This window comes from Aquarana catesbeiana, linkage group LG05 (genome assembly GCF_042186555.1).
Source record: "Aquarana catesbeiana isolate 2022-GZ linkage group LG05, ASM4218655v1, whole genome shotgun sequence".
Classification (NCBI taxonomy): domain Eukaryota; kingdom Metazoa; phylum Chordata; class Amphibia; order Anura; family Ranidae; genus Aquarana; species Aquarana catesbeiana.
In genome coordinates this window covers 526,245,044-526,265,846 of record NC_133328.1, presented here as the reverse complement: position 1 = coordinate 526,265,846, position 20,803 = coordinate 526,245,044, and the positions used below count along the sequence as shown (strand labels likewise).

The following is a 20,803-nucleotide window of genomic DNA, read 5'->3' as shown; positions in this document are numbered from 1 at the left end:
GTACACCCACATCGGTCCCCACCCTCAAGGAGCCCACAATCCAAGGTCCCCAACTCACATTCATATACTAGGGCCAATTTTGAACAGAAGCCAATTAACCTGCCAGCATGTCTTTTGAGTGTGGGAGGAAACCTGAGTACCCGGAGGAAACCCACGCAGGCACAGGGAGAACATGCAAACTCCAGGCAGGTAGTGTCGTGGTTGGGATTCGAACCAGCGACCCTTATTACTGCTAGGCGAGAGTGCTAACCACTACACCACTGTGCTGCCCTATACAGAAGTCACTTTGCAAGTCGGCGCTGAAGTCGTGTGCAGGTCGCCTCGGTGAGTTGACCTGCAAGTCGTGTTGCCCCTGTGTGAACCGGCAGTTAGGATGATTTTGGATACATTTACAGTTCTGAAAGACGTGCACAAAACACAGCAGTAAGGCATGCAGTACTTTGCAGTGAGCACTGACCTAGCAGTTCACAAATGTGTTCCTTCACAGAAAGGATGCAGCGGAGGAGGAAAGATCACAAAACATTAAGTTTGTACAAACCACGTCAACTACTTCACAAAATCTCATAACCATTACCAATATAAAAAAATAAGACAAAAGAACCCATAGAAAAAAATATTTTCTGAGCTACTGATGAATGTATGCATATTAAATGCTCAACCCCAACTTTAGATAACCTTTTTAATAGGGGGGGGAATAAAAATATAAATATGATATATCCACTTTAAGAGGATTTCGAATGAGGGGTCCTTCTTTCCCCTTGGAGGTTTGAGAAAGAAGGCGCTGTCCTTTGAAACTTTACCACCCCCCATGTCTTTCACATAGAGGTTTCCACGAGGTGACAGCTAGCGGCTGTCCATTGCTGCTTCTTTTGACAGCTGGCAGAGTAAGATCCTTGTATGCCACATATTAGATTGGGAGTTACTGCGACTTCAGCTTAGTCTGGTTATGTGCCTGTCCTCGTGCATTTTGCTTCCCACGCTGCTCTACCAGATTTTAACTAAGTGTGCTATAAATTTTTGCTAATAAATCAGTTGCTTTTATGCTAACTTGGATTCCATGCTCCTGTTTTTCTGTTGTACGAAAGAGAACCTGACTGCTAGAAGCGTCCCCTCCACCAATAGATGGTGTCCACATCGTCCAGACAGTGATGTGCACACCCAAAGGAGGACTCCAGGAAGCAGACAAGAAAAGGATTCCCACAATACAGTGGCTTCAGGTAAGTAAAATGGGCATTTGGATATTTTTTTTTTTTTTTATACCATCGGTTAGAGGGGGTGGGAAGGGGGGGTTGTGAATTCCCTGGAGTTGGGCTGTAAGGAGAAAAATATCAAACTAAACAAACACCTGCACACACAAACTATATGTACAAAACATTTCATGGCCAACAGATTGTGTTCAATACCCTCGTTGTTCTATAAGCAACAGAAATAACATAATGAGAACACAGATATCATTGTGAGGCCCCTGAGTATCAATCTCACTACACACTCTACAGAACTGACCACCAGGAACACACTGTCCAGAAATTCTTTTGTCTCCTACACGCAGGCTTTTATGAAGACACACTAAACATTAACATTATTTCTACCATCAAATTCATTTTGGTTTTAAAATGCCCCATCACACACTAATGGGCTGCATAAATAATATAAAACAATTCAGTTTATGAAGTTACTAAAAATAACACCTAGTTTGTAAAACACCCCATTCACTGAAACCTATCCAAGTACTAGCAAGGGAGGCAGGCCCCCAATCCATTCAGACACACACACACAGCTTTCTTGTAGTGTCTGTAGCACTTGGCAGACTAAAATCTGAATATTTAGTCAGAATTTAGAACATTTGTTAAAATTGGGAGCAAATAAAAGGAAAATTCTGCATTCAGGAAAATGCATCACCTGCATGTGCAGGTAAACGCAGATGCAAAAGAGCATCAGTGTTTATATAAGTACAAGCACATACAACCATGGACTTTTATGTCCATATACACAGCACCTAGAGAGAATGCCAGAAGTTTTACAGTAGAGTTCCCTTGTGCCTGCAAGCAATAAAGTGCATGTATGCTAAAAGAAAATCCCGTTTTCTTAGGCCTCGTGCCCACAGACGTTTTTTACAGCCACTTTTTTAAACGTTTTTTTGCAGCTTAAAAACGCCTCCCCATGTTAGTCTATGGCCTCATGCCCACCATGGCATTTTTTGAGCTGCAAGCGGCATAGGCGTTTTTAAGCTCCAAAAACAAAAACTCAGGACCAGTGTGTTCTGAGGCTCCAGCGCTAGAGCTGTAAAAACGCCAGACGCAGGTAAAAGGTGTTAAATGCGATTTACACAGCGTTATGCCTCGTTCAACGTTTCTCTGTCTCTATTCAAATTCAATGGTTCCCTATGGGAGCCCATTGATTTGAATAGAAGTTGCACCAGAAGTCGGATCAAGATGATGCGACTTGTGTGCTGAGAATCTTGAAGGGGAACCCCGACAAAATTTTGCATGAGGTCCCCCCCCCAAGATCTATACCAAACCCTTATCCGAGACCGCACCCTGGCAGGTCAGGAAGGGGGGGGGGCCTGGATGAGCGAGCCCCCCCCCCCCGGACCATACCAGGCCACATGACCTCAACATTGGGGGGGGGGGGGGTTGGTGCTTTGGGGCAGAGGGGGACCCTGCGCCCCCCACCCCAAAGCACCTTGTCCCCATGTTGATGAGGACAAGGGCCTCTTCCCGACAACCCTTGCCCGGTGGTTGTCGGGGTCTGCGGGCGGGGACTTATCGTACCCATTCACCTAAATAAAATAAAAAAAAAAAAGTGTCAAAAATAAACACTACACAGGTTTTTAAAGTATTTTATTAAGGCAGCTCCGGCTCTTCTGGCGACGTCTTCTCCCCTCTTCGGTCCTTCTCTCTGCGCTGTCCTCTCTCTCCGCCATCTTCTGCTCTTTTGCTGGGTCTTCTCCCTCTGTCCTTCTTCCGATGTTGACGCAATGCGACATCCTGGTGTAATGCTGGGTCCGCCATGTGTGCAATGACTTATATTGGCATGGGGCGGGGCCACCCAACGACACAAGTTAGAGGCCACACCCCTTGTGATGTCATCACCCGATAGTGATCACATCACAAGGGGCGTGGTCTCTTACTTGCATCATCGGGTGCCCCCGCCCCATGCCAATATAAGTCATTGCACACATGGCGAACCCAGCATTACACCTGGAGATCGCGTCGAGTCAACATCGGCAGAACAGAGGGAGAAGACCCAGCAAAAGATACCGGAGAGGGGAGAAGAACCGGAGAGGGGAGATGTCGCCAGAAGAGCCGAAGCTGCCTTAATAAAAAAACTTTCAAAACCTGTGTAGTGTTTATGACACTTTTTTATTTAGGCGAATGGGTAGCGGGTACGATGTACCCCCTACTCATTCACCTAGGGTGGGTGGCCGTGATCTGGAAGCCCCTTGTAAAAGGGGGCTTTGAGATCACGATAAGTCCCCGCCCGCAGACCCAGACAACCACCGGGCAAGGGTTGTTGGGAAGAGGCCCTTGTCCTCATCAACATGGGGACAAGGTGCTTTGGGGTGGGGGCGTAGGAGCTCGCTCGTCCCCCCCTTTCCTGACCTGCCGGACTGCGTGCTCGGATAAGGGTCTAGTATGGATCTTGGTGGGAACCACATGCAATAATTTTGTCTGGGGTTCCCCTTCAAGATTCTCAGCGCACAAGTCGCACCGCAAGTTGGATTATCTCGATCCGACTTCTGGTGCGACTTCTATTCAAATCAATGGGCTCCCATTGGAATTCCCTGATTTTGAATAAAGATAGAGAAACGTGGCTGAAAGCTAGCGTGGCTAAACGCGCATTGACGCCAATGCAAAATGCGAAAAAAAACGCGTTGACGCCGCTTTTTCCCTGGCATCGGTACTAGCTTTGCAGCTCGTTTATGAAAACGCCCGTGAGCATGAGGCTTTAAAGTGTAATTCCAGGTATGGATATTTCATACATAATTACATTGGTCCGGCTTAGACCAATGTAACCATACATAATGTATACCACACCCAGTGGTGGCCACACACCTGGAAGCTGGCAATAACTGAAATAGACACCGCTAATGCAGTAATCTCCACTTGTTTTTGGATCCTGTGCTGAGTGGCTGGCCTGCTGACATATGAGGCCAGGGGTTGCCCTAAGAAATTCCAATAAAGGGCAAGTGCACTTTTACAGAAAATCTGTAAGGCGACCTTACACTGGACCCCCATCCTCCTCCCCCCCTGTCCCGCTGACCTGGAGTCCCGCGATCACCTGCTGTTAGAAATAGGATGGCGGCTTTACCAGTCGGGGGATTGAAATCCCCGTGGCTTAATCTCATAAACGTAACTCACTGCATGTACGGATAGGAGGCATTCTAATTGGTTGGTGCTGACCAATCAGAAGAAGAGAGAAAGCCGAGGGGATTTCAAATCTCCAGACCGGTAAAGCGGCAATCTGATGTCTTACTGCGGGGCTGATGAAAAAAGGTGGTTGATGAGAAAGGGGGTCCAGTGTAAGTTCACCTTACAGATTTTCTGTGAAGATTAACTTACACTTTAAAATTGGTTCCTATAGGTAGAATTGGAACAGACTATATCCCCCAATGGTTAAGCTATATATATGAGGACCAGGATACACTTGTTTTATACTGGTTGCTGCAAATGCATATTCTGTTCATATGGTACTCTTGAATTCTGAGTAATGCTCCGATATGTCTTCATCCTGTAAAATGGTTCTTCCATGTAAGCTGACAGTATACTGAATGGACATGGTTATTGTATACCGTTTATATGTGAGCACTGTTTGCTCTAGTTTGTACTTTTTTACAAACAATAAAATTACCTTAAAAAAAAGGAGATGGGTGGAGTCAGGTTCCGGAAGTTGGAAAATCAGTTTGCCCATGCAATGTCACATATGCGGGCGTGCTCTGCCAATTCTAATCAGGAAACACCCCTTGTCTCTGACCCCTACTCACCTCTAAGCACCGTTCCGTGATTCTACCCCCTCCCCACCCCCCAGTACCGCCTCTTTTAGAGAATACAGAACCAAGTATCATTTTGTGGTGCTAAATAATTTGTATGGATTATGTTACTAACAGGAAAGACAGTAAAATAGATTCCCTGTAGCTAGCAACAATGGACCCCTCAGCAACAATAGATCCACCCCAGCAACATTAGACTCAACAGCCAGCATCAATAGATCCCTCTCTCAACAGTAGATCCCTCCCAGTAATGACTGACACCCCCCCCCCAGCAAAAATAGACTCCCTCGCAAAAATAGATCCCCTCCAGCAACAATTGATTCTCCAGCGGCCAGCATCAATAGAACCTCCAGCACATGCCCAACACCCCTTGCCATTACATACATTCAGTGCTGGAGGTGTCGGAACTGCGTTCCCCCCCATTCCAGCTGAAAAAAAAAAAAGACCTGGCTTGAACACACTCAATTGACACACTTTCTGGACAAAATACCGAACACTGACGAAATGAACAGGCCGCAAACAGCCTTTGAGTCGTTGCTGTCCCAGTCTGACAGACCGAAGCACTTGCTATCTCAGATATATTGGATTCTGATTAAGATCTCTCATTCAGATCCACCACCATTTCTTTCAAAGTGGGAACGGGAAATGAATGTATCCCCTGATGATATGGAATGGGGCAAAACACTGGCGCTTTCCTTTAAACTGTCCATCTCATGCCCAAGAACAAAACTACCGAATTGTGTCTAGGTGGTATCGCTGCCCTATGCTACATAAAATCTGATCCAAACATACCAGACACGTGCTGGAGATCCTTGCAGGCCCCTGCCACCATGACATTTGGGGCACATGCACACAAATTAACCCCTTTTGGGACAAAATTCTCGATCTCTATGCCTATGTTGCCAGGCTCAATTTGTAATTTGACTGCTGCCCGCTCTGTTATTGCTAGATCCTGCTGGTCCCCTCTTTAGCTGAGTGGGCTAGTGAAGTGGACAGGATCTAACATACAGTATATAACGTTAGATAGCATGGGATTCTGATGAATCCTATACCATTTGGTGGACCGTATGGTTGCACTTCCAGTTTTCTTCGGATTTTGATGTTTTTGTAACAGATGTAGTTCATGATGCTTCTCCTGGGCCTTCTCGTTTGTAGATTGCTATACCCCCCCCCCCCTCTTTTTTTTTTTCTTTCCCACACCCTCACTCACATCTAAGTATGTAAGGTTATGGTTATCTTAACAGTAGCGCCACCATATTTTCATTCGACCTTTGTTTTTCTACGACTTTGTTTCTAGTGGGCTACTGGTTAATTAGACAACATTTATTATGCTCATTTTACAGTGCCTAAGTGACCTATATTTTTTCATAATTATGTAATACTTGTTTTCTTATTCCTATTACAATCTTAATGTTTACTTGCTCATCCATTGGAATTGGATTGATACTCTGTACTCACTCAATATTGTTTAAGATTGATTAAAACTTAAAGTGGACCTTCAGTCATTTTTTTAAACTTTCCATCTATTAAATCTTCTGCCCTTGTTGTTTTAATGTTGGATAGTAAAACATTTTTTTTCTGCCAGTAAATACCAAACACAGCCCAATTCCTGTTTGTCTGGTAAAAAGCCTAGGCTTATGACATCATGCACAAAGCTCTCCCACTCTTGTGAGTTTGCCAGGAGGGGGGAGAGTCATAAGAGGGCCAATAAGAGCTGCAGAGCTGGAGGTTTGCCTCTGTGTAAAACCAGGAACTGGACAGGCAGCAGCTTCAGCTGCCCACAGTTAAAATGGTTGCAGCCAGACTTGGTGGAGGGAGATTTCTGAAGCATATTTGGCAAGTACAGAATCACAGTATATATAAACTATGCAAAGTGGTTGGAGGGAAGCTTCAGAATGGCAAAGATGTTTTTATTAGAAATTATGTGAGCAGACTGCAGTTCCTCTTTAAAGCAGAATTTACCCATTTAAAAGTCAACAGCTACAAAAAGCGTAGCTACTGACTTTGAATAAACAGACACTCACCTGTCCCACGGTCCAGCGATGGGGCCGCCAGAAGCCTCCCTCCTCTCCACCTCCTCTTCGCGATTCCTTAAGTGTGGGCACCCGGCTGTGACAGCTTGCCACTTCACAGCTGGGAATACACTGTGCATGCACTGTCTTGAATGGCCAGGCAATCTTCTAGGACACGTCACAGGTATCAGAAGATTGGAAGGGTGGGGGGGGTGAACTTCCGTGCAGCACCATGAGAGGAAGTGGGAGCTGGGTACCTCTCAAAACCAGGTACTGGCTCCCCCCCAAATAAAATGACATGTCAAATGTGACATGTCAGGGGGTCACGAGTGCTTAAAGCAGAAGTTCCATTTTTGGGTGAAACTCTGCTTTAAGAAAAGCAGATTCAAAATAAAAACAAACAATGCCTATTAAAAAACAATAAATAAAAAAAAGGATTATTTATACACAGTTGTGCTCAAAAGTGTGCATACCCTTGGAGAATTGGTAATATACTGTATGTACCATTTTTAAAGAAAACATGCGTGAGCAGGCAAAACACATTTCTTTTATTTCTTATGGGAGTCGTATTCAACTGTAGATCATACCGGCACAACAGAATGGCACAACCATAAAACAAAACATGGAAACAAGTAAACAAACGAAACAGCCCCAATTCAAAAGTCTGCATCTCCTTAGTTCTTAATACTGTGTATTGCCCCCTTTAGTATCATCAATTCATCAATGACAATGTGCAGTCTTTTGTAATAGTTGTCTATGAGGCCCCGAATTCTTGCAGGTGGTATAGCTGCCCAATCATCTTGGCAAAATGCCTCCAGGTCATGCAAAGTCTTTAGTCATCTTGCATGAACCGCACACTTGAGATCTCCTGAGAGTGACTTGATATAAAATGGTCAGGAGACGGATAGCCACTCCAGAACTCTCACCTTTTTCTGCTGTAACCACTGGAGGGTAAACTTGACCTTGAGCTTAGCAAGGTCATTGTTGTGCTGGAAAGTCCAAGAGCGTCCCATATGCAGTTTTCGTGCAGAAGAATGCAAATTTTCTGCCACCATTTTCTGATAATGTGCTGCATTTATCTTGCCAATTTTTCACAAGACTCCCCATGCCTGTTTAACAGCCGAGCGGTTGTTATTAGGCCGACCGTCCGCTCTAAAGAACGGTACCGAGGTGATGTCTGCAGCTGCAGGCATCACCCTGGTAAAACCCTCTGAAGCAATAGCGGTCTAGTTTGCGGCCTCAACCTTCAATAATCGGCCTTACCGATAATTGGTCGATCCCTTATTAAATCAAGCAGCTCATTTTTGTTCAAGTAACATCGTATCCTGCTCCTTGAAATAACCACACCGTCTTTATCCAGAGCAGCATGGATTTTTTCCAGAGATTACCTCTGGGTTTTTCTTTGTATCCTGAACAATTCTTCTGGCAGTTGTGGCTGCAATGTTTCTTGATCTACCTGACCTTGGCTTGGTATCAAGAGATTTTTTATTTTTTAATAAGTGATTGAACAGTACTGACTGGCATGTTTAAGGCTTTGGATATCTTTTTATATCGTTTTCCATTTTTATAAAGTTTCATTACCTTGTTACGCAGTTCTTTTGATAGTTCTGCTTTCCCATGGCTCGGTGCATCCATGTAAGAGGTAACAAACTCATTGACTATTTACACACTGACACCAACTGCAACTTAAAAAGCCAGAGGTGTGGGAAATTAACCTTGAAATTGCCATTTTAACCTGTGCGCGTCACCTTCTGTGCCTGTACCAAGGCATGAAAACTTGTTTAGGGCCATGTAGGTGATTTATCATTATGGCTTGAAAAAGAGCCAAACAACTGTCATAATAAATGGCTTCATATGATCACTATCCTTAAAAAAAAGGACATTTTTTTGGCATGATCAGTCATTTTCATCATCAATGCCAAACCTTCACTATTTCTGCCAGGGTATGCAAACTTGAGCACAACTGTAAACACACAGTATGCATACATACACACACGCAGCTTTCCTTCTCTCAGGACCAGCTGTTACTTTTTTTTGGGCTGGAGCACCCCTTCCTCTCATTACCTCATATTAGTGGCCACCAGTGCATAGGAGGAAGCCCTTCAGTTCTCCCACATAGAGGAGTTTGGCTCCCATGGTTGAGATGCAGGATCTTTCATTCTACTACTAGCGTAGGACCCACTAATTGGGGTACTTTGTCGCAGTAAGTGGGCTTAGCACTATATGACCATATAGTGTGACCAAACCCCCGTATTTTTTTGAATATGTTCAAGTGTTTTTAACTAGCCTTGCAGGATAAAGGTCATTCTTGAATGTGTGCGCTGTAATCCGTTTTGTACTGTTTGTTAGTCTTATAGCAGCACCAGCTTGAATTTAAATGCATTTTAGGGTGTTCCCCCCAAAATATGTTTTTGTATGTTTTAGTATACGTACACACACATGCAGCTTTCCTTATCTCAGGACCAACTGTTACTATATGCACAAATTACCTGGAAGTGAACTCTTGGCGATTGTATCATAGGCAGATTTGACCCAATTTTTCGGACAATACTTCGAGATGAGCCATATGGTTTACTTGACCACAGGACCTGAAAAAAGAAAATAGGTTATTTTTAGAAGGGCACCGAATGGAAATTTTGGTGCCAAAACCAAAAATGCAGGAAAACGACATTTATATATTTTTATCTACAATTGTAGTATATTCGACTTTAATTATCAATTTAAATGAATATGAATTTATTGTTGGCACCTTTAGTGCAAGAAGAGCTCAAGAAAAATGCAGTCTGCAGTCTCTAACAATGTCTTGTATCACGTCTGCAATCTTAAACTTAAACACACTGCTAATAGTATTAGCAAAATTTCCATTTGGTGCACCTCTAGCAGACATGATACAGGAGATGGTCAGAGACTGCAGACATGATACAAGAGATCGTTGCAGCCTCACAAGGGCCCATCAGATGCAGCCTACCAGTGCCCAGACCAGAACGTCAATCTCCTGCTGTGTCACAGAGCTGGATTTCAATTTCTCAGGCCAGGCCCGCCGCAGTAATAATGTCCCGCCTTCTGTGAAAACACGGCACACTGATTCAATCTCCCAGCATTGGATCAGTGTGCCGTCTATCATAGGAGGCGGGACATCGTTACAGCCTGTGCCAAACAATTCAGCTCCATGACACACAGGTAGATCGCGGCTCTGCGTGACGAGGAGGAGGGAGGGGAGGACTCAGTCTCCAACATGACACCACCCCAATGTGCGGCAACCGGGGCGGAGCGCCCCCTTTTCGGTGCCATTATCGGCACCTTTTCTTCCTTTAGCCGATATGTTTTGGCGGCCGAAATGTCGGTGCACCTCTAGTTATTTTACACTGTAATAACCTAAGAACTTAGGCAGAGCCATATGAAAGGAAGGGGTCACTAATTTGATTCACTTATATGTAATATTTTCAGCTCTGTAAACAATCTTTTCTAATATACATGTGAAAAGTACCTGAACCTACTGAAGTGTAAACAATGCCCTCACTGATATTTTTGTCCCTTCACCAAGGCGGCAATCAAACCCTTCTCTACCATGTCACAATTAAAGCCCAAGTTAAGTCACAAAATGAAAAAAGTAAAAATCAGCACAAGGGACATAACTATGCGCTACCGACTCTTGCATTATCCGGAATCTTCCAGTGTAACAGGGGTTAATACAGCCAGATCTATAACCAGAACTCAAGAGTGTTGACTATGCCTGTCCTTTCTGCCCACCCCCTCCATTCGAAGAAGCTGCTATAAATTCCATGGCTGAAAACAAATCTGCGAATTGAAGACAAGCAAATGAAAGGTCTGCCTCCTCCACTCAGACTGAGTTTCATTTGTTAAAGCTATAGTAGAGCTTCTACGAATAGAGGAGATGGGCAGAAAGGGCAGGCATAGTCGTCCCTCTTGAGTGCCAGTCACAGATTCGTCACCTTTACAAATCTCTGCCGCACTGGAAGATTATAGCAGTGGGGGGGGGGGGGAATCAGGCGAAAACCTACAAAAATAAATATATGCATATATAACATTTATATTGGGTTACATTTCATTTAAATTAATCAAGTATATTGTAAGCAGAACTTACTGACTCCATATTATGGACAACCTGTTGCAGAACCATTCTCACTAAACGTAACAGCCAGTGCAGCATCTGACACTAAATCTCTCGACAAAGAGCACAGTATAAACAGTCAACTTCTGTTCTTCCATAGTCAAGCTGGAAAAATAAAATGTAAACGGTTAGATGTAGCTGCCCTATAAGGAGAGGGACAAAGCAAGGCCAGTTATAACAACAAGTTCAGTTATGAAAGGGAAAAATTGACTGGAGAAGCACCTGCTATTTTTAGGATCCGTGTAGATAGACAACTTCGATAAAAATACGTTTATACCATCCACGTTGTTTTCTACTACAGGGAAGATGTGAAATAAACAAAAAGCATGTCACAGGCACAGCTAGTGCTTCAAGCATTACAGGTTCTGTGCACACAACAGTCCTGAGCTGAGCTAAACAAAGCTTGCTATTTTTTTTTTTTTTTAAAGTTATCTTTATTATAAATTTTTAGGTGAGAACAAAACAATACAGAGCCTATTGGGCATACCCAGGCTCCTTCACTACAACTACAAAACTAGATATAAGATGGAAAAAAAAAAAAAAAAAAACACACATAAACTACCTAAACCACTGTACGCTCGACCACCTGTGTAGAAAATTCAAAGCAATTCTCCAATTCCACATATATCCTACAAAGCTTACTTTAGATTCTTGTGAATTAAAGTGTACATTATAGATACATAATTGCATTCCCCCCCTCCCGCCGACTATTGACCGAGCATCCCAGGGGTGTTATGAGATCGGAGATGCCACTTGGGTCATTCACGGTACTTAGTAGAGCGTTACTAATCGTCCATAGAGTCTGCATTAGTGGACAGGGAATCCGTCCAAATATCCCATATTTTGTGGAATTTTTTGGCACAGCCACGTGACAGGTAGGTAGCCTTGTATAGTGGTAGAGCCGCATTCACCAACCTCTTCCAAAAATGTAATGAGGGTGCGGATGAGGCCTTCCATATGAGTACTATCGACTTACGGGCATAATAAAGTAGTAATCCTAGCAGGGTTCTAATAGTCCGGCTTGGGGCCAGGGGTTCCACAAGTCCCAGCAGACATACCTCTACAGATAGTGGTACAGGAACAGTGGTGACAGTCAAAATAAAATTGGTGACAGTGAAAATAAAATTGGTTACTTCAACCCAAAAAATTTCGATCTGAGGACAGCTCCAAAATATGTGTATGAAATCCGCTGAGGATGAGTTGCATCTCCAGCAGGAGGGAGGAATAGATGGATATATTTTGTGTAGACGCACGGGTGTGTAATATACCCTATGTACTATTTTAAATTGCACTAACTTGTCTCTAGCTGATACTAGCTGTGAAAAGGGACACTCCCACAGTTCCTCCCAATCTTCTGTGTCTAGTGTAGGGAAATCGACCACCCACTTTGCCTTAAGGTTTTCTAATCCCGTGTGTACATTAGGGAGTAACGCTTTATATATGGTGGATAAGGGCTTAGTTAGAGTTTCGTCCCTGAGCAGAGTTTCCAGATTTGAGGTGTAAAAGGCCACTTGGGCATGATCAAACTGGGTGTTAAAGGCGTGTCTAAGCTGCAGGAATCTAAACAAGTGAGAGTTAGGTAAATCATATTGTTGTTTCAACCCGTCAAAAGTCTGCATTCGGCCATCCAAACAGATCTGATTTATATATTTGATGCCCTTGCATGCCCATATACTAGGGTCAGGAATGGACCCAAATTCTGACAATTGCGGGTTAAACCAAAGAGGGCTGTGCGGGGATATGTGTCCAGAAGGTATGGGGCGCATGGAATTTGCCACCGACCACGCTCGTATAACCGCCTTCATTGCCGTTGTAAGAGGGAAGGGAGCCCTAGGACCCCGGTAAAGTAAGTTCCGTAGCGCCTCGTATGACCCCAGATGTGCTGCTTCTAGAACCTTTGCTGCATTGGACTCATCAGAGACCAGCCAGTTGTGGGCATGTGATAATTGAGCCGCCACAAAATAAGAATGGAGGTCAGGGCAAGCCAGGCCTCCCTCCCCCCAAGGTCTCTGTAGCACCGCCAGCCTAAATCTCGGCTGACCGGTTCCCCAGAGAAAAGATAATAGAATGGTATTTATCAGGCAAAATACTTTTTTTGGAATCCAGATAGGGGCGAAAAAGGTGCCGACAGAGCACCATTAAGTTTTATCCGCGCTGTTGGGTCCTTATACAAAATATCGATCCACCTACGGAATCCTTCTCCAAAACCCATAACCTCAAGAACCGAAGACATAAGGCCATGCCACCGAATCAAATGCCTTTTCAATATCTAGCGTAACCAATACCCTCGTGGAGGACTCAGTGGGAGGCAGCTGAAGATGTGTAAACACTCTACGTAAATTTATATCTGTTGATTTCCCTGGCATGAAACCAGTCTGGTCTATATTAATCAGGGATGGTAGAATCGTCCGCAGTCTGGTCGCTAGTATTTTTGTCAAGATCTTGAGGTCATAGTTTAGCAAGGAGATCGGCCTATAGGAAGTACAGAGGGATATGTCTTTGCCGGGCTTAGGAATGAGGACTATGTGTGCCTGGTACATAGAAAGGGGCAAGGACCTCTGCCTTTTACTTTCAGAGAAGACCTTCAACAGTTTTGGTGCAACTAAAGAGGCATACATTCTGTACCATTCACCCGGCAGGCCATCTGGTCCCGGTGTTTTTCCACTGGGGAATGAACAAATCGCTGCCTCTATCTCCTCGGTGGTAAAATCCTTGTCAAGATCCTCCTGTGAAAGAGTGGGTAGGTGCAGGGAATGTAAAAACTCCCTACGCTGGTCCTCAGGCCAGCCAGGGACTGCTTCATATAATTTTTCATAAAAGGATCTGAATTCATCCAAAATTTGCTCAGGAGTAGAAAGCACCTGACCATCCGAACCACGTATCTCTGACACCACTGTCTGCATTTTAGAGTCCGCAACTAAATTTGCTAGGAGTCTGCTGTTCTTGTCTTCGGACTCAAAGATCCTCCCCGCCAGAGATTTTTAATACAGATGTGTGGCCGATGCAAGATGTAGAGACAATGCTCTTCTTGCTTCAGCTAGCTGGCTGAAGTGATCCCGAGTCGGGGAACCAGAAAAAGCCTCTGTTGCCTTAGCCTCTCCCTCCTCAAGGGCCTGGACCTGACAGGACATCTCAGAACGAACCGTCGTGATAGCTGAAATGTATTCACCCCTGGTGTTGGCCTTAAAGGCGTCCCAGACTACCTGTGCTGAGGTTGAGTTCTTATTGATCTCCCAATATTGTTGTAGTTTAGGAGAGATTTCCTCCCCCACCCTCGTGTCCTGTAACCATTTTGGTGCTAAACGCCAACAGTCTCGACTCCTGGTGTCAGACAACCCCAAGGTGACCTCTAAGGGCGCATGATCAGAGAGGCCCGCAGGTAAGGACGAGACCCCTCTCACCGCCGCCAGGGCACAGGTGTTGCCAAAGACCAGGTCGATCCTGGAGCCTGATTTATAAGTGGTGGAGTGAAAGGAGTAAGCCCTAGTGGTTTGGTGCTTCCATCTCCAGATCTCAGTGTAATTAAGTGCTTGTGCCCATTGAAGTAGGTCCTGTGAAAACACCCTATTTGGGTTGGACGAGTCCAGAATAGAATTAAAGTCTCCAGCTATGTAAAGTCTGGAGAACTGTAATGTAGCTAAATGTTCATATAACTTGTAGAGGACCTGTTGGTTGAAAGGGGGAGGAATGTATACATTTACTAAAGCATAGACCACTGCTCTGATCTCCAGTAAGAGGATTATGAATCGGCCTACCTGATCAGTTTGTAGATGTAGGACCTTATATGCAAGGGATTTGTTTAATAAGATGGCCACTCCCCTGGCATAACTGGAGTACGTTGCATGAAATGCTTGCCGTACCCAGGGTCTACGTAGTGCCAGGATCTTATTCCCCAGGAGATGGGTCTCCTGCAGGAACAAGATATGGGGTCTGTGATTATTCAGGTATTTGAACATTAATGCCCTTCTAACCTTATTATTAAGACCTCGTACATTCCATGTTATCAGTTTTAACTCCATGAAGGCAATAACAATTTATAATGCAGCATAATGATACCTACGTGTGAGGCATCAGCCCCCTTGGGACCAAGAGAGAATGCAAAGAGGAGAACAAATTTTATACTGGGCATGGTGAGCATTGATAGAACACATGTATACATACAGTATATACATCAGTCAGTGGATATAGAGCGTACAAAAAAAATAAATAAACAAAAACAGTAACCTGTAAACTCCCTACTGACCATGAAGTACCCCTAACAGAGAAAAAAAAAAAGAAAAAAAAACAGAACTATGGCCAGTTTAATACCCAAAAAACCTGAACTCAAAACTCTTAGAACTTCAGATTTCTGTGCAAAGTTCCAAAGTGCGGCGATTCAGTGCCGCTGATGCCTCTTCAATTGGCGTAAAGAAAAACTGGGGGGGGGGGGGGGGTAGATACTGTAGTGAGGTGTGTCCAACAAGGTAGCTCCAGGGTAGAAGAATGTAGAAGTACTGCATGTCTAGTCCTGAACTAGAGGAATCTCCAGTGATCAATGGCTCTTGCAAGAGAAAAATCATAATCAGGTGTAGATTAAACATACCAGCTCCCGGGGTTAGGTTGGTCTCCCACCCAGAATAACAGGTAAGTCCTGCATGGGGGTTCAGGAGTCAATTAGCAACAACTTTAGGTGATAAGACCCAAGGGGGCTATACAACAGACCGATAACTGGACAAAATCCCCACGAACCCGGATCCGGAAGGGAGATAGAATTATTATGAAAACTGTCGGGGAGCCACTTGTAGTAAGGGATAATATCTGGTGCTCACCCCAGGCTGTTTAGCCAGTCATCTGCATCAGCCGGAGAGTCGAAGAACCTGACCGAGCCATTGTGAGGGACCCGGAGACGACTGGGGTACAATATACTGTATTTAATGTCCTTTTCGCGTAGGCGTCTACGGACGTCATTAAAAGGACTTCCTCTTGCGCTGTAGGTCAGCTGAAAAATCCGGAAATAATAGGACTGCGGAATTGCCATACTGGAGCTGCGGAAAGGATCCTGTCTCGGTCCCTGAAGTTGAGGAAGCGAACCAAGAAGGGTCGGGGATTCGCACCAGGGATAATGCGTCCCGTGGGTACACGGTGGGCACGCTCGACGACATAGGTCGGGGAGATATCTGCGAGGCCTAGCAGACTTTTGAAGAATTCTTCCGTGAACTCCGCCGGTCTGTCACCTTCCTCCCCCTCCGGGAGACCCAGGACTCGAACATTGTTGCGTCTCGCCCTGTTTTCTGCGTCATCAGCTTTGGCGACAAGCGATTGTACTGTGCGTTGCAATTCTGCTATGGCATTGGAGTGGGTAGCTGTAAGATCTTCAGTGGCAGAAATTCTGGTTTCCGATTCAGTCAGCCTGCCCCTAATCTTATCCAGGTCGTTTCTAATGAGATTACATTCTTCAGCTAGTCGGTCTATTCTAGCATGGAGGTTTTGCTTTGTTCAATGGCGGCCAGGATCAATGCGGTGCTGTCCTGGGAGGGTGGGGCAGGGAGAGCCGCACTCGGCGAAGCCTCATGATCCATGGCTAATTCGGTCAGCAGTTCCTGCAGCGTCCCTATGAGAGAAGAGTCAGGCTGTGTAGCCGGTACAGGGGCCGAGAGGCCTGGTGTGGATGAATTTTTGGGCCGTTGCTTAGGGCCTATGAAGCTGAAGGCAAGAGGTTGATAAAATGGAGCTGGGTAATAGTCAGCCTTCAGTGTATAATTAGAATGAGGGGAGGGAGAGGGCACCCACACAGCCACACAGCAGCCAGTCAGTCACTGATATAGTGTTCACCACTTGGGTATTTACCAGGACAGCAGTGCGGTACAGATTTTAGGATCCCAGTCCCAACAGAGGGTAGACTTCAGGGCCCAGTGCAGCGGTCAGAAGGGTACTACAGGTATGCCGCAGGTATTTAGACCCAGAAGTCCGCAGCGCAGAGCGGTGGGCAGTAGTCGCCAGCAGCCCCCCGTGTAACTTGCCGATAGTGACAATCCAGTGGGAAGGGCCAATCGTGGGCACTATGCAGGAGAGGCCCAGGTAGCCAGGATGAGGGCAGAGGGGTGAATAAGGATGCTGGGCCCCAGGACTCCTCAGCCAGCCCACGTATGGCAGCCACTACCAGCTAACTGAGCCGTTTTTCTGCAGGATGGTGAAGGGATGGTGGGATGTGTGAGCGCAGCAGTGTCCCCGCTCCCGATTACAAAGCAGGCCGGCCGCGGCGCTCCTCCGCCGGCCGGCGGCGTAGGAAAGTGCGGTGGCCCGGAGGCTTCACTAGGCCGCGGCGGACGATTAAAAACGGCCCCACGGACCATCCGGCTCTGACAAACACCTGGGGGGGTAGGCCGGATGGTAAGGGGGTCCCCCACCTCTCCACCAGGCCAGGAACAGCTTCCTCCAGCTTGCTGTGACCCGGGAAAATGGCGGCGGCCGCGGATGATCAATGGATCCCCAGAAGATCACGGGCCCGAGACTTGCAATATAGGCACAGGGAGCAGCAGATGATGTAGGAGAAGCCTACAGGCAGGTATTTTGGCTTTTTACAGTAGTTGATGGCACGGATGGCTGAGGATGGTGTTCAGGATACCCGGAGCTCCTCTCCAACACGTCCGCCGCCGCTCACATCCGGACACGCCCCCCCAAAAAAGCTTGCTGTTTAAAAGCAGTTCAGGTGTTTACGGCATACCTTCCAACCTCAGGAATCTGCGGCATAAAAATGTTTGGGAACCCCCCCCCCTTAAAAAAAAAACAAAGTTCAGACCTAAAAAAAAGGGCAAGTATTGCACATTTTCAGTGGGCCAAACTGAATTTGTATAATAGCTACTACAAGCAAGGTAAAGTAGCAACACCTACTGAGATACTGTAGAACAGGGGTGTCCAAGCTGCAGCCCAGGTCGGCTATGAATGCTGCCCATCAAACAAAATCTTAACCCCGAAAGGCGGCTATAGCGTGGCTCGGTTGCCAAGTCGGTGCAATCAGAATCACTGGAATGCCCTCTACCTTTCTCCTGCTTAACAGCAGAGGTAGAAGTTGAAGTGGTGGGAAGCCATTGAACAGGGAAAACTGATCTCAAGGAGTCACAAGGGCATTTAGAGCAAACATCAGATGATTCCTGGTTCTAGACACAAACCTGTACAGTTTATTGTTAAATCTGGAGTCAAGAGATTCAAACCTGCCATCTCCCATCACAAATCTCCTTCGCATCTCCGGGCTGAAGAGCCCATTCACCCGGATTTAGCTGCCGATAGCTGAGAAAATCTGCCTGACAAAATTTTCCACAATGAGAATGCGCACAGTGGAGAATATCGGAATGTGAAGTTCTGCCAAAGACAAGAGTAGGTCCACCTTTTCCTGAGTAGCATAGCTTCTCGTCCCTCCTGGATAGTTGATTTATTCCACAGCCATGGCACTGTCCGATTACACCCTGACAAGGATATCCCAAAGACAGAAATGATAGTGAAGGACAGCCAGCTGAACCACCTGATACTGATCAGCAACTTCTGCTCCTCCAACAGCCTGTTCCCTGAACCAAGAAGTCCTCCAAAACACCCCCCCTGGCCTGACAGGCTGGCATCAGTCATCAAGATTTCCAGAATCTGCCTGGATATCCACCATTCCAAAGCTGACCTGGTCTTGATAGTCAGATGCATTGGCATCTCCAAAGACTCCTGAGATTTATCCAATACTGACATAATAAGCTGGAGAGCTCTGGAGTTGAACTGGACAAAGGGGACCACATCAAAGGCAGGCTACCATCTTCCCCATCACCTACATGCAGGTTCGAATCAAGGGAATTTGCAATGACCTCAGGTAGAGCTGCATGATTAATCGTTAAAATTGCGATTTCGATCCAAATCCCCCACACACACACACACTATCTTAATCTGGCATTTCCACGATTCATTCATGCAAGTGCAGAGCCATTCTCTGCTCATTCACAGCTGTTATAGATCAAAAGGAAATAACTTCTGTCTGTAAATGAGGTCAGTTTAACTACTTAAAGACTAAACATTTTTCTGACACTTGTTGCTTACAAGGTAAAAATCTGAATTTTTTTTTTACTAGAAAATTACTTGAAGGTTCTATTATATTTTGGTTTTGTTTTTTTTAAGCACAGACCCTAGAGAATAAAATGGCGGTTGTTGCAATATTTTATGTCACACTGTATTTGCGCAGCGGTCTTTCAAACACAATTTTTTGGGAAAAAATACACTTCAATGAATTTAAAAAAAAAAAAACAGTAAAGTTAACCCAATTTTTTTGTATAATGTGAAAGACGATGTTACGCTGCAAAAATCGTGATCTTTATTCAGCGCAAAGAAATCGATTTTCTCATTTTAGCCAGAATCGTGCAGGGATCCCGGAGGTGGGAACCTCCGGGATCCCACCTGGGCTCAGAGAGACAGGCAATTCTTCTGCAGGAGCAGTAACTTTACCTGAACCATACCAAGAAACCAGCAGGTTATCGCCCTAAAGGGGAAGTTCCCCTTTATGGCAAACTCCCCCCCTGCCTATACCACATTATCGTTTTTTGGGGGAGCAGATACCTACTCACATTGCAGGTCCAAGAAGGCTGCAGGACCATTCACAAAGAACACGCGCAATGGGAAGCCAGCCGTAAGGCCGCAAGGAGTCAAAGTCAGCTTCACACAGTAAGCATACTGACGCTGGGGACCTGAAGACCAGCAAAGAATTGGCCCAGGTGAGGACAGTGGTGGAACCAGTATTAATTTAGTCGACTAAAACATTTGTCAACTAAATTAAATACCATTTTAGTCGACAAAAAAAAAAAACAATTGAGATGACTAAAATACGACCCAAACTAAAAATTAAATTTTAGTCAAAAGACTAAAACTAAATTGAAATTTGACATCAAAATGAACACCGGTCTCTAGTCAATGTTAATACCTCAATACCATAAATAACATAATAGATTTTTCACTCCAGCAGTATATAACGAGTTTGGAAATTGTAGAGAAATGCATTACAATTTAACTGCACCCATTCGATTTTAGACAACTAAAATTAGTTTTACCAGATAAGGACAAGGATTCAGAGATCATGTGACCCTCTGGGGAGCCACTGCAGAGCAAATCTGAAGGGGATCCTCCCTACCTAATTAAAGAATTCAGGAGCACATTCTATTGTCATTCTCCCCACCACTCTGCCCATGCGAGGACATGGCTTGTTACACAGACCGGCGTACCCCAGAAGGAAGTGACCACTCAGCTTAGTAGTGTCAGCCCAAGCCAGAACACCTGTGTGACAAGGCAGCCCTCACATAAAGACAAGACAATACTTGCTTTGCCCGGACAGGTATGTATCTGAACAGGGTTGGTACCCACTAGGAAACAACTGACACAAAAACCCTCCTAACCCAGATAACTGCCACAGCTCCACTAAACACAGAGGCCCTCCGCAGTCCCTGTTCCAGGGGCCCCTCCGCAGTCCCTGTTCCAGCTTTTCCCCAGTGGGGATGTAAGGCACAGGCCAGGAGCTGTGGGAACAAAATAAAAAGTCCTCCGACAAAAGAGAAAAAAAAAAAAAAAACAACACAACACACACAATTCAGAGTGCGCTTGGCCAAAAAACGAAAACGGAGGGTTTAAAAAAAAAAAAAAAAAAAAATAGGATTTTTAAAACAGCTTACC

At 45.2% G+C, this 20,803-nt stretch overlaps 1 protein-coding gene across 3 annotated transcripts in view; it reads right to left on the bottom strand.

Annotated features, from left to right (window-relative positions):
* Window positions 1-20,803, bottom strand: part of MTFR1 (mitochondrial fission regulator 1) — a 112,500-nt gene that overhangs the window by 63,957 nt on the left and 27,740 nt on the right. For all 3 annotated transcript variants that reach the window (XM_073631710.1, XM_073631712.1, XM_073631711.1), the window contains exons 2-3: window positions 11,108-11,239; window positions 9,492-9,590 (exon numbers count right to left, since the gene is read on the bottom strand). In XM_073631710.1, coding sequence (XP_073487811.1) covers window positions 9,492-9,590; window positions 11,108-11,173 — 165 coding nt within the window. In that variant the 5' untranslated portion in view covers window positions 11,174-11,239. The remainder of the gene's footprint in view (window positions 1-9,491; window positions 9,591-11,107; window positions 11,240-20,803) is intronic.